Consider the following 12,926-nt stretch of genomic DNA (forward strand, 5'->3'; position numbering starts at 1 on the left):
TAGATACAAGTGTGAGTGCTGGTATGGAGCACCAATCAGATGTCACAATTCAGAACTTGCAGCCAATAGGGGGCAGAGAAGGGGCGGTACCAAAAACGTGCAGGAAAAGCCCTTGATAACGTCCGGTGGCAACACGTAGGAGGAAGTCGCACATTGGGTGGCTCCTGCTCGAGGCTAGGTTTTTTAGAGTTTAATGCCCGGTCCCAGGGGTAATTTTTTGACACTCGGATGCAGGAAGGCATAAGAAAGGAGGAAGATGTCGAAAAACCAGAAGAAAACCCCAGTGAAGAAGGGAGGGAGTGAGGGTTCGCCATCGAGTGTGAGGACCTGCCTGGGAGCTGGCAAGATGGTGGAGGCTGGGTCGCTGGGTGGGGCCGCACTGCTTACGGCAGAAAAGATGACCGAGGTGATGACCTTGGAATTGGAGAAGCAGTTCGCAAAGCACATGGAGGTGATGAGGAAGGAGATGAAGGTGTTGGTGGAGGAGGCAATTTCCCCGGTGAAGGTGGCTGTGTCGAAGGCAGCGGCCGAGGTACGAGAGCAGGGTGAGAAAATGAAGGGAATGGAGGAAGCCATTTCACAACACAACGATCAGCTGACCTCGATGGGGGAGGGGCTGCAGAGGGTGATCGAGGCCAACAAAGGACTGAGAGCTAAATTGGAGGATCTGGAAAGTAGATCGAAGCGGCAAAATTTGAAGATCGTGGGCCTCCCGGAGGGGGTGGAGGGCCCGAGGCCGACTGAGTGCTTTGCCAAGATGTTGGTGGAGTTGATGGGGAAGGGAGAGGATTCCTCCCCGTCTGAACTGGACTGGGCTCATCAGTCGTTGAGGCCTAAAGCCAAGGCAAATGAGCCACCAAGAGCAGTGATTGTTTCACAGGTCCCACGTGAAGGAGAAGGTCCTGAGTTGGGAGAAGCAGAGGCGGGAGATGCAGTGGGCAGGAGCTGGTGTACACATTTACCAGGACCTTTCTGTGGAGCTGGCGAGGAGGTGGGCTGCCTTCGGCCGAGTGAAAACGGCATTGTATAATAGTGGGGTGCGGTTCGGCGTAGTGTACCCAGCAAAGTTGAGGGTGACCTACAACTCCAAAGACTTTTATTTTGAGATGGTGGAGGCGGCGGAGGCATTTGTGAAGGCGGAGATTTGGGGCATAAGTGAGGAATGGGACTGCGGATTGGTCGAGGTGTGGTGAGGGGAGGGGCTGCGGACATTGGAGCCTGGTCAGCAGGTTTCGATGGGCCCAGGAGGTGTGAAACGTGGGGGGAGGGGGTCGATACTGCGTGAGATATGTTCGAGAGGACGTGGATGCGGCAATTCTGGGAGAGGGAGAGGGATTTGATGGTAACAATGGGTGGGGGTGGGTCAGGTCCAGTGGGCAGGGCCTAGGGTTAACATGATGGAGGATAGGGCGAGAGGGGGTGGGGAAAAGACCCCCGATTAGGTTAATTACATAGAACATGAGGGTGTTGGGAGGGCCAGTGAAGAGGTTGAGGGTGTTTGCGCACCTAAAAGGTTTGTGGCTGTGTTACAGGAGACTCATTTGAGGGTGAAAGATCAGGTGAGGCTCAGGATGGGTTGGGTAAGCCAAGTGTTTCATTCGGGGTTTGACAGCAGGGCACGGGGGGAGCGGTTTTGGTCAGTAAGAGAGTGATGTTCAGGTGGATAAGGTGGTGGTTGACCGGTGGGGGTAGATGTGATAGTAAGAGAGGCTTTGGAGGGGAAGTTGGGGGGCATTGGCAAGTATGCATGGCCCTAACTGGGATGATGTAAGGTTCGTGAGGAAGGTATGTGGGGCCATTCCTGACTTGGATTCGCACAAGCTGATCGTGGGTGAGACTGGAACTTGGTGCAGGAGCCAAGGCTGGACAGGTCACAGCCGTGTTCACTTGCCCAGTGGAGGACGGGGGCGGGGCGAAGGCATTGACTGGGCTTATGGAGGAAATGGGAGGAGCCATGGAGGTTCTTGCACCGAGGGAGCAGGAGTATTATTTTTTCTGCTTGGTCCACAAGGTTTATTCGAGGATAGATTTTTTTGTGATAGGAAAGGCGCTGTTGGCTGGGGTTAAGGGATCAGAGTATTCGGCGATAGCAATTTCAGATCATGCGCTGCATTGGGTGGAGATGGTCTAGGAGAAGGGGACAGTGCAGAGTCCGGGGTGGAGGATGGACGTGAGGTTGCTGTGAAAAGATTGGGAGGGTAATTGAGGAGAATGTGGGTTTTAACTGCACAGGGGAGGTATCGCAGGCAGTGGTATGGGAGGCTCTGAAGGCGGTGGTGAGGGGGGGAGGTGATATTGTTTAAAGCTAACGTGGATAAAGAGGCGAGGGTGGAGTGTCAAAGATTGACAGATGAGATGTTGGAGGTGGGCAGGAGGTACATGGGGGATGCAGATCCAGCACTTTTAGAGAGAAGGAGGGAGCTTCAGGCTAGTTTTAATCGGTTGTCCACAGGGAAGGCAATGCGCCAATTAAGATAATGGAGGCAATTGGGAGGATGCAGTCGGGGAAGGTCGCAGCACCAGACGGGTTCCCAGTGGAGTGTTACAAGAAATTTAAGGACAAGTAGGCGCCACTGATGTTGGGGATGTTTGAAGAGGTGAAAGGGAAAGGGGTGCTGCCCAGACTTTGGGACAGACCTCAATTTCCTTTCTCTGAATAAGGATAAGGACCTGTCAGCATGTGGGTCGTACAGGTCTCTATCGCTACTGAATGTGGATGCAAAGATATTGACGAAGGTTCTGGTGGCTAGGTTGGAGGGTGCCTCCTGAAGGTGATAGGGTGGACCAGACGGGGTTTGTGTAAAGGAGGCAGCTATTCTCGAATATTAGGAATATGCTAAATATAGTTATGACACCCGCTGAGGGCAAGGAGACAGAGATGTTTGATCGTGCTTGATGCAGGAAAAGCATTTGATCAAGTAGAATGAGGGTATTTGATTGCGGTGCCAGAGAGGTTTGGGATTGGGCCGAGATTTGTGAAGTGGGTCCGGTTATTATATAAGGAACCGAGGGCGAGCGGCCGTACAAACAATATGAGTTTGGGGTACCTTGCTCTGCACCGGGGAACAGGCAGGGTTGTCCCATGTCCCATCTGTTATTTGCAGTAGTGATTGAGCATTTGGGGACTTCCGGTGGCCGCCATGGAGGAGTAGGTCGCACGATCGATAGCTCCCGCCTGGAATGGACTTTTGGACCTTTTTTCCTGATTTTTCTCAGACTTTATGGGATAGATCGGTGAAATGGACAATATTAAGAAGGATTCCCTCTCCGATGTATGGCTAATTGGACTAGAAGTGGCCGTGTGAAAAGACTCAGTCTTGGTAGAGTGAAGCAGTCGTAACTGGTACCGCGGTGCAGCTTGGCGGAGGGTCAGGACCAGGGAGCGGTGGTTCAGTGGTCTAAGGAGCAGCAGATTAAGTTCTGTAAGGACTGTTTCACTGAGCTGAAAAAGGAAACATTGCATCAAGGCATCGGTTGATCATATGGTATTGAATCAGGCGGCCCAAGGAAAAGCGATACAAGAGATTGAGCTGAGGTTATCCAGCCAGGAGGACTATCTAACCGTGCTGGAGCACCAGGTGGAGGTGTTAGACGATCGCCACAAGAGAATGCAGGAAAAACTGGAGGACCTGGAGAACAGGTCCAGGAGGCAGAACTTAAGGACTGTTAGCCTCCCTGAAGGAATTGAGCGATTGAATGCGGGAGCATATGTGGCGGGCATGCTGGAGACGCTGATGGGGGCTGGGGTGTTTCCTCGGCCCCTGGAAGTGGATGGAGCGCACAGAGCCCTCGCAAGGAAGGTGAAGGCGAATGACCCGCCGAGGGCCATGGTGGTGCGTTTCCACCGTATTCCGGACAAATAACTCGTCTTGCGGTGGGCCAAGAAAGAACGGAGCAGCAGATGAGAGAGCAGCGAGGTTCGCATCTATCAGGACCTAGGAGCGGAGCTGACCAAGAGACGGGCTGAGTTCAATCGGGTGAAGGTGATCCTCTTCAAAGGGGTGAAATTCGGGATGCTGTAACCAGCGCGGTTGTGGGTTACGCACGAAGACCGGCATTTCTAATTTATGACACCAGACAATGTATGGACATTCATCAAGGAAAATAAGTTAGGAACATCTTAAAGGACACTTAAGTCTCGAAGAAGTTATGTGGCGGTGGTTCGTAATTGTTGTAATTTTTGTATCGTTTCAAATAAGATTGCATGTAGTTTTGGGTGAATTATTGGGCTGGGGTGGTGGTTTGAGGGTGCTTTGTTTTGCACGGATTTGATACGGAGGGGCCCTAAGTTGGTGCTATTCTGTGGGAGGTTGGATTTTGTTTCAAGTGATTGTTTCTTCACTGGTCTATGTTAATTTCTTTTTACTTGATGTTGTTCACTTACTGGGGAATGCGATGTTGTTAAATGGTTTATTCATATAGGGAGAAGGGTTCGAACAATACGGAATCAGACTGGTTGGCACCAGGGGCGGGGGTTATCGGGGTCAGCATGGGGTCAGCAGACTCTCCGAAGCGTAGTGCGGGGTGACTAAGTGCTAAGTCGGTGCTTGACCTGGGGGATTAGGTTTCGGGTGCTTCTTTGGGGAGGGGGAGGCTGCTTTGCTGACAGGGGAGGAACTATCATTGGGGACCAAATGGGAGGTCGGGAACGGCTGATGCTCATGGGGGTGCTCGGGGAAGCGGGGGGCGCGTGCTCGAGACTGGCCAAAAAAAGGTTATGGCTAGTCGGCAGGGGGGGGCGGGCCGGGGGGGGGAGGGGGTGGGGGGGGGGGAGGGGGGAAGTGGCAGCCCCCCGTCCAGACTTATTCCGTGGAATGTGAGGGGTTTGAATGGGCCGGTCAAAAGGGCTAACGTTTTCACGCATTTACAGGGGCCGAAGGCAGACGTGGCAATGCTTCAGGAGACACATCTCAAGATTATAGATCAGACGAGATTGAGAAAGGGTTTGGTTGATCAGGTGTTTCACTCTGGGTTGGACTCAAAGACCAGGGGGGTAGCAATATTGATCAGTAAGCGAGTGGTGTTTGAGGCTGGAAGAATTGTGGCAGATAAGGGGGGTAGATATATCATGGTGAGTGGGAGGTTGGAGGGTTTACGAGTGGTGCTCGTGAACATATATGCTCCGAACTGGGACGATGTGGGATTTCTGAGGCGGGTGTTAGGCAAGATCCCGGACTTGGAGTCTCACAACCTGATCATGGGGGGGGGGGGACTTTAACACGGTCATTGATCCCAAACTGGACCGGTCAAAATCGAGGACTGGGAGGAGGCCTGCCGCGGCAAAGGAATTGAGGAGTTTTATGGAGCAGGTGGGGGGGGGGTGTAGATTCGTGGAGATTCGAGCGGCCGAGGGCGAAGGAGTTTTCGTTTTTTTCTCATGTCCGTAAAGTTTACTCCCGTATTGATTTTTTGTTCTGAGCAGGGCGCTAATTCCGAAGGTGGCAGGGACGGAATACTCGGCGATTGCAGTCTCTTATCATGCCCCACATTGGGTGGATTTGCGGTTGAGTGAGGAGAGAGGGCAGTGCCCGTTGTGGACATTAGATGAAGGGTTGTTAGCAGACGAAGCGGTCTGCGGGCAGGTGAATAAGTCCATCCAGAATTGGCTGGAAACAAATGACAAAGGAGAGATATCAGCAGCGATGGTTTGGGAGGCTCTGAAGGCGGTTGTAAGATGGGAACTAATTTTGATTCGGTCCCATAGAGAAAAGAAGGAATGGGCGGAGAGGAAGAGATTAGCGGAGGAGATACTTCAAGTGGATAGGAGATATGCTGAGGCCCCGGACGCTGGGCTCCTGAGGGAGCGCCGGAAGCTACAGGCAGAATTTGAGTTGTTGACCACAGGGAGAGCGGTGGAGCAGTTGAGGAAGGCAAGGGGGGCGGTTTACGAGTACGGGGAAAAGGCGAGCAGGATGCTGGCGCACCAGCTCAGGAAGAGAGAGGCGGCCAGGAAGATTGGGAGAGTTAGGAATAGGGAGGGTAACGTGGTCTTGGAACCAGGGGGGTTGACCGAAGTTTTTAAAGAATTTTACAGTAAATTGTATGAGTTGGAACCCCCGGCTGGAGAAGAAGGGATGAGGCAATTCCTAGATCAGTTGAGGTTTCCGAGGGTGGAGGAGGATCTGGTGGAGGGACTGAGGGCCCCAATTGAGGCAGAGGAATTTGTTAAAGGGCCGGAGGGCATGCAGTCGGGCAAGGCTCCGGGGCCGGGCGGTTACCCGGTAGAATTTTATAAGATGTTCTCAGAGATGTTGTGCCCACTGCTGGTGAGGACTTTTAATGAGGCGAGAGAGAAGGGAATCCTCCCCCTAACAATGTCATAGGCCTCACATTCACTCATTGTTAAACGAGAGAAGGATCCGGAGCAATGTGGGTCAGACAGGCCGATTTCGCTTTTGAACGTAGATGCCAAGCTGCTGGCTAAGATTTTGGCCACTAGGATAGAAGACTGCGTCCCGGGATGATAGGGGAGGACCAAACTGGATTTGTTAAGGGTAGACAGCTCAATGCCAACGTCCGGAGGCTTTTCAATGTTATTATGATGCCCTCAGAAGGAGAGGAGGCGGAGGTGGTGGTAGCGATGGATGCGGAGAAGGCTTTTGATTGGGTGGAGTGGGAGTATTTGTGGGAGATGCTGGGAAGGTTTGGGTTTGGTGAGGGCTTTATTGGCTGGGTGCGATTGCTCTACCAGGTGCCTGTAGCGAGTGTGCGTACGAACCGGCTGAGGTCGGGGTATTTTAAGCTACACCGAGGGACGAGGCAGGGGTGCCAGCTCTCCCCGTTGCTGTTTGCTCTGGCTATAGAGCCGTTGGCCATGGCACTGAGAGCGTCAAGGAATTGGCAGGGGCTGGTTCGGGGGGAGGTGGAGCATCGGGTTTTGCTCTATGCGGGCGATCTGCTCCTGTATATCTCTGACCTGGTGGAGGGGATGGGGGAGGTTATGCAGATCTTGGGGGAATTTGGCAAGTTTTCGGGGTATAAATTGAACATGGGAAAAAGTGAATTGTTCGTGATCCATGCAAGGGAGCAGGAGAGGAGACTGAAGGAGCTGCTGCTTAGGATGGTAGAGAGGAGCTTTCACTACCTGGGAATACAGGTGGCTCGGAAATGGGAGCCACTACACAAGCTGAACCTAACCTGGCTGGTAGAACAAATGGAAGGGGACTTTAAAAGATGGGATATGCTCCCGCTATCGTTGGCGGGGAGGGTACAGACCGTGAAAATGACGGTCTTCCCCAGATTTCAGTTTGTTTTTCAGTGCCTCCACATCTTCATCCCTAAGGCCTTTTCCAAGCGGGTGAACAAGATTATTTTGGGCTTTGTGTGGGCGAATAAAACCCCGCGGGTGAAGAAGATGTTGTTGGGGCGCAGTCGGGGGAGGGTGGGTTGGCACTGCTGAACTTCTGTAACTACTACTGGGTGGCTAATATAGTGATGATTAGGAAGTGGGCAATGGGGGGGGTCGGCATGGAAGCGGATGGAGGCGGGTCATTTAAAGGCACCAGTTTGGGAGCATTGGCAACTCTGCCATTCTCGCCAGCCCGTTACTCCACTAGCCCGGTGGTGGTAGCGGCACTGAAGATCTGGGGGCTGTGGAGGAGATACAAGAGGGTGGAGCGTACGTCGATATGGACCCCAATTTGCAATAACCACAGGTTCGCACCGGGCAGGATAGATGGCGGGTTCCGGAGCTGGCAGAGAGCAGGAATTAGGAGGATGGGAGACCTATTTACAGGTGGGAGTTTTCGCAGTCTGAAGGCGCTAGAGGATAAGTTCAAGCTGCCGCCGGGGAATGGTTTCAGCTATCTGCAAGTGCGGGACTTTCTGAGGAAACAGGTGTTGGTTTTTCCACTGTTGCCGCCACAGGGAATACAGGATAGAGTAGTCTCTGGTACCTGGGTGGGGGAAGGGGAGGTGTCAGATGTCTATCAGGAGTTGTTGGAGGCGGAGGAGACCCTGGTGGAGGAACTGAAGGGCAAGTGGGAGGAGGAGTTAGGTGGAGAGTTAGAGGCGGTTCTGTGGGCGGATGCCCTAAGCAGGGTTAATTCCTCCTCATCATGTGCCAGGCTCAGTCTAATCCAGTTTAAAGTGGTCCACCGGGCACACACGACGGCGGCGAGGATGAGCAAGTTTTTCGGGGGAGAAGATAGATGTGTGAGGTGTACGGGAAGCCCAGCAAACCATGTCCAGATGTTTTGGGCATGCCCGAAGCTTAGAGGGTTTTGGCAGGGTTTTGCTAAGGCAATGTCCAGGGTGTTAGACACGTGGGTGGTGCCGAGTCCGGAGGTAGCGATCTTTGGAGTGTCAGAAGATCCGGGAGTTCAGGGCATGAAAGAGGCCTACGTTCTGCCTTTGCCTGCCTGGTAGCCTGGAGACAGATCCTTTTAATGTGGAGGTACTCCAAACCCCCAAGTGTGGAGACTTGACTCAGTGACATGGCTGGGTTTCTCAAGCTGGAGAAAATAAAGTTTGCCTTGAGAGTGTCACGTGAGAGTACCTTTAAGACATGGATGTTTAAGCAATGTACCTTTAAGAAAACAGTGATGTCAGAGAGTGGGTGGGGCTTAGCTCAGGTCAGCCATTTTGGAAGTTTCAGTTTGGAAAAGCAGCTTGTGTGTGCCTGTGTGTTTCCAGAGAGCTGCAGTTTTGCAGTTTGAAAAAAGAGTTTCGGAGTGTCTGTATTTGCAGTGAGTGTCTGACATGAAAGACTATCTCTGGATCATTCGGGTGATTTAAACTCATAATAGTAAAACCTTTAACCTGATGTGATTCTGTTTAAAGGTGTTTAGGCTCATGGAAGTTTGAAGGATCATTTTGAGGAATTATTTACTGTTGCAATATTTTCGGCGTTATCTTTGAAGTAAGGGGTGTTGAGAGATCCAATGTTTATTTAAGATGTTAAGTTGAATTCATGGAATAAACATTGTTTTGTGTTTAAAAAACCACGTGTCCATGATTGTAATCCCACGCCTAGGGAACAAGCCGTGTGCTCGGAAAAGCAACAAATACATTAAAGGGAGAGGTTGGTTGAACTCCATGATACATTTTGGGGTTCTGAGCACGCCTCGCCGATAACAAGAGAGTCAATGCTGGGGTTCTCTCGGAGGTGGCAGCCGTTCGTCTACTTTCTCGGAGAAAATTAAAATGTCGGCAGAAGCAGCAGTCCGAAAGGGCGGGGGGCGGGGATTGGGGGGGGAGGGGGGGTTGGGGGTTGGTGCAATATGTTTAAGGGATGTACAGAAGGGGTCGGGTGGGAAATGTCTATTTTACTATGTTCATGTTTATGTTATTATTATTGCTTCTGTTATTGTTATAAACATTTTGCAAATACTTCAATACAAATATTTTTTTAAAGAAAAGTGATTGAGCATTTGTCCATCGCACTGAGGAGTTTGGGGGTGTGGAAGGAAATAGTGTGTTGCGGGGGGATTGGAACATAGGTTGTCTCTGTACGTGGATGATCTATTACTGTCTGTGTCAGAGCCGAGTGCGTCGATGGGGGGCATATTGCAGCTTCTCCGAAGGTTTTGGTCCTTTTCGGGGTCTAAATTAAACCTGGAAAAACTTTGAATACTTTGCAGTGGCTCGGCCGGGAGTGGGGGAGGGGGTGAGGGGGGGCTGCCATTCCACAGGGCGGTAACCCACTTTAGATATCTGGGGGTGCAAATAGCGCGGGACTGAGGGGGGCTCCGTAGGTTCTATCTTACTAGCTTGGTGGGGAGGGTGAAGGCGGAGTTGGCAAGGTGGGATAGTCTCCCTCTGTCGCTGGCAGGGCGGGTTCAGGTGATTAAAATGTATGAGCTGCCGTGATTTTTGTTTGTATTTCAGTGCCTGCTGATCTTTTTGCTGAAGGCATTTTTCAAGGAGGTGGATAAGTTGATCACCTCTTTATTTGTGGGGGGAAGATAGCCAGGGTTAGGGAGGAAGTTCTGCAGAGAGGGCGGGGGAGTCCCAGTGGATTAGAATGGAAGAGAGTCTGTGCAGGGGTCGGGGCTGAGGGCGTTGGCAACAGCGCCGCTTCCGCGGCCCCGGGTAAATATTCGGGGAGTCCGGTGGTGGCAGCAATGTTGAAGATCTGGAGGCAGCACTTCAAGTTGTGGGCGGGGTCAAGAGAGATGCCGATTAGGATGAACCACAGGTTTGAGCCAGGGAAGTGGGATGGGAGGTTTCGGAGATTGGAGGTGAGGGAGGGTCAGGGTATTTAAAGACCTGTTCCTGAGCGGTCCTTTTGCGACGCTGGAGGAGTTGGGGGAGAAATATGGATTGGGGCAGGGGGAAGTATTGGTAGCTGCAGCCCTGGGACTTTGCCAGGAAGGAGGTGCAGAGCTTCCCGATGGTGCCGGCTCCCTCGTTGTTGGAAGAGGTATAGGTGGCAGGGGGAATGAAGAATGGGGTGGTGTCGGCGGTCTATGGGAGGATTGTGGGGAAGGATAATGTATCCTTGGGGGGGATTATCTAGATGTGTGAGACACGTTTTTACACAGAGGGTGGTAAATATATGGAAGGTGCTGCTTGGGGAGGTGTGGGAGCAGATACGATAGCGGCATTTAAGGGGCATCTAGACAAATATATGAATAGGGTGGGAATGGAACGATATGGGCTCTGTAAGTGCATATGGTTTTAGTTTAGGTAGGTACCATGGTCGGTACAGGCTTGGAGGGCCGAAGGGCCTGTCCCTGTGCTGTATTGTTCTTTGTCTATGGTCTCCTACAGCCTGGTTTTTGCCTACCTGATGGCACTGGGATGGTCGTGGTGCTTAGAGTGTAGGGCTGGTAACAACCCTGTGAGGCTCCATGTAGTTTCTAACGACACCATGGTGACATCGTGCAATAGGGTCTTACCTTTCCCAATCTTAACTAATCCGTCCGGGGGGAGTCCAAGCAACTGAGGGCATCGGGGAGGCTTTTGATATCCACAAGTACTAAGATTAAAACACCTAAAATTGCTGCATCCTAATCCATCGATTACATATGTGCAGTGTTCCTGACAGTCTTGGCCTTCAAGACCAGGCTCCCACACAAAGGCCCATCCTGCTGTTAGGTTTACGTATGGACTGATTAGCCATATTCCCCGTCCCGGCCCTGTAATGTTACATGTGTAACCCCCACATCCCCAATCCCATATGTACATCGTATAGCCCTTTAATGATCAGATGTCCCTCTGAGTCTAGCTCAGACTTTAACCCGAGGTCCAATGGGGTAGGGAACCATTTCGTGGAGGAAACGCTATCCTGTCGAGTGTTTTTCAACATCCGATCCCCAGTTCCTGTCCACCCGTCCGCAGCCTGGGTCCTTGATTCGAATCGGCATTCTGGGCTTCTCGAGAGGTACGATGACAGTTCATTTGTTGTAGGTTTTTCCCCATATCGGCGTGATGTCTCGTGTCCAGTGGCTGACAGGGGTCACTCGGTCCAAAATCCAGGTGTCTGGCTTCTTCATCCACTCGCTGGATGCCCCTACGGGAAGCTGGACGTATTGCCCCGGGCACAAACAGGTTTCCCCATTTACATACACGGTCGGTGCCTCCCAGGTCCTCGCAAGGGTCATCAAAGGAAGGAGGAACCTAGAATAAAGATAACATTAGTCCCACCAGCCAGGGGGACGTTAAGCACCTTTTGGTTCCTTTTATAACTTTACTTGTGTATAATGTTTCCACCTCGGCGAGCCTCTCATATCTATCAGGGCGCAGGTATCTCCTGCAACAATCACCCCATTGGGTCCTACCCATCGGGGCTGCAAACCTGCTCGCCCGGGAAGCACCTTAACCATTACCTTGTCCCCACCTTGGGGGTTTTGGGTTTTGATGCACTCTTTTTCCTTTTCCCAATCTTTAATTCTCTGCATATCTATCACCTCCTCTTTTAGGCTGTGCAGTTGCTCGGCTAAGTGTCTGACAAACCGAATACTCTTTCCTTTACAAACCTCCGCGTTTCCTGTTACTTTTTCCTCGGGAAGCGTCCTGGCCCTCCCTGTCATTAACTCAAAGGGTGTTGTAATGATATGTGTATATGTAGACAAGTAAAGGGTTAATTATTACATCTCAGCATAGTACAACCACTAGAGGGCACCACTAGTTCCCACTATAAATATAAGAACTCAGGGGATCTTGGGAGCTTCTAGACAGTAGAGTGGAAGAGAGAGAGATATATCACAGCATAGTTAAGATAGGTTGAAGCAGCATGTGTAGTTTAAATTAGTTATTACTTTAATATAGATTATTTGATTGCTAGTTATAATTCTGTGGAGTGTGTGAACTCAATATTAATCAATCGTTATTCAATAAATCAGTTTTGCTTTAAGTTAGAGATTGGTGGTTTATTTATAATCACACCATCAGACCATTCTGGATTGCGAAGCAAAGAGTAACGATATATTAGCAAAGAATAATATAACAGGTGTCAGTCCCGTCCCTCTAGCCCTGGTGGCTCTCATTTTCATCAGTAAGGCAGGTAAAACCTTCACCCCGGCCACAAGACTGCTTCATTATTTTTCCCGTAAAGTGATTGCCCTGGTCCGAATCTAGCTGCAATGGGACACCCCACCGTGGAATGACTTCCTCTGCAAGTATCCTAGCAACAGTCCCGGCTGAGCAGCCCCTGCAGGGGAATGCCTCCACCCACCGGGTGAATCCGTCTATCAGCACCAGGCAGTATTGTTTATTCTGAGACTGGGGGAGGGGTCCGGTAAAGTCTATCTATAACTGTTCCCACGGCCCCTGTGGTTGATACCCCAGCCTTATCCTGGGAGACTTTCCCGGCTCACATTGGGCACAGACCACACTGCGCTTTGCCTGCATCCCTCAGGCGATTCTCATGCTGCACATGCCGCCCTGAGGAGGTTATGTACCCCCGCCTAGCCCAAGCTATTCTATAGTCATGCACTACCCCGAATGCGGACCGGCTGTCGGTATCAATGTTCTCCTTCTTT

General features: G+C 51.4%; 1 protein-coding gene across 1 annotated transcript in view; it reads right to left on the reverse strand.

The window, feature by feature from the left end:
* Positions 1 to 11,244: 11,244 nt before the first annotated feature.
* LOC140387079 (histone-lysine N-methyltransferase PRDM7-like) overlaps positions 11,245 to 12,926 on the reverse strand; it is a 145,751-nt gene continuing 144,069 nt past the window's right edge. The window contains exons 10-11 of the mRNA XM_072470089.1: positions 11,772 to 11,968; positions 11,245 to 11,562 (exon numbers count right to left, since the gene is read on the reverse strand). Of these exons, the coding sequence (XP_072326190.1) occupies positions 11,245 to 11,562; positions 11,772 to 11,968 (515 nt within the window). The remainder of the gene's footprint in view (positions 11,563 to 11,771; positions 11,969 to 12,926) is intronic.

This window comes from Scyliorhinus torazame, chromosome 12 (genome assembly GCF_047496885.1).
Source record: "Scyliorhinus torazame isolate Kashiwa2021f chromosome 12, sScyTor2.1, whole genome shotgun sequence".
Taxonomy (NCBI): domain Eukaryota; kingdom Metazoa; phylum Chordata; class Chondrichthyes; order Carcharhiniformes; family Scyliorhinidae; genus Scyliorhinus; species Scyliorhinus torazame.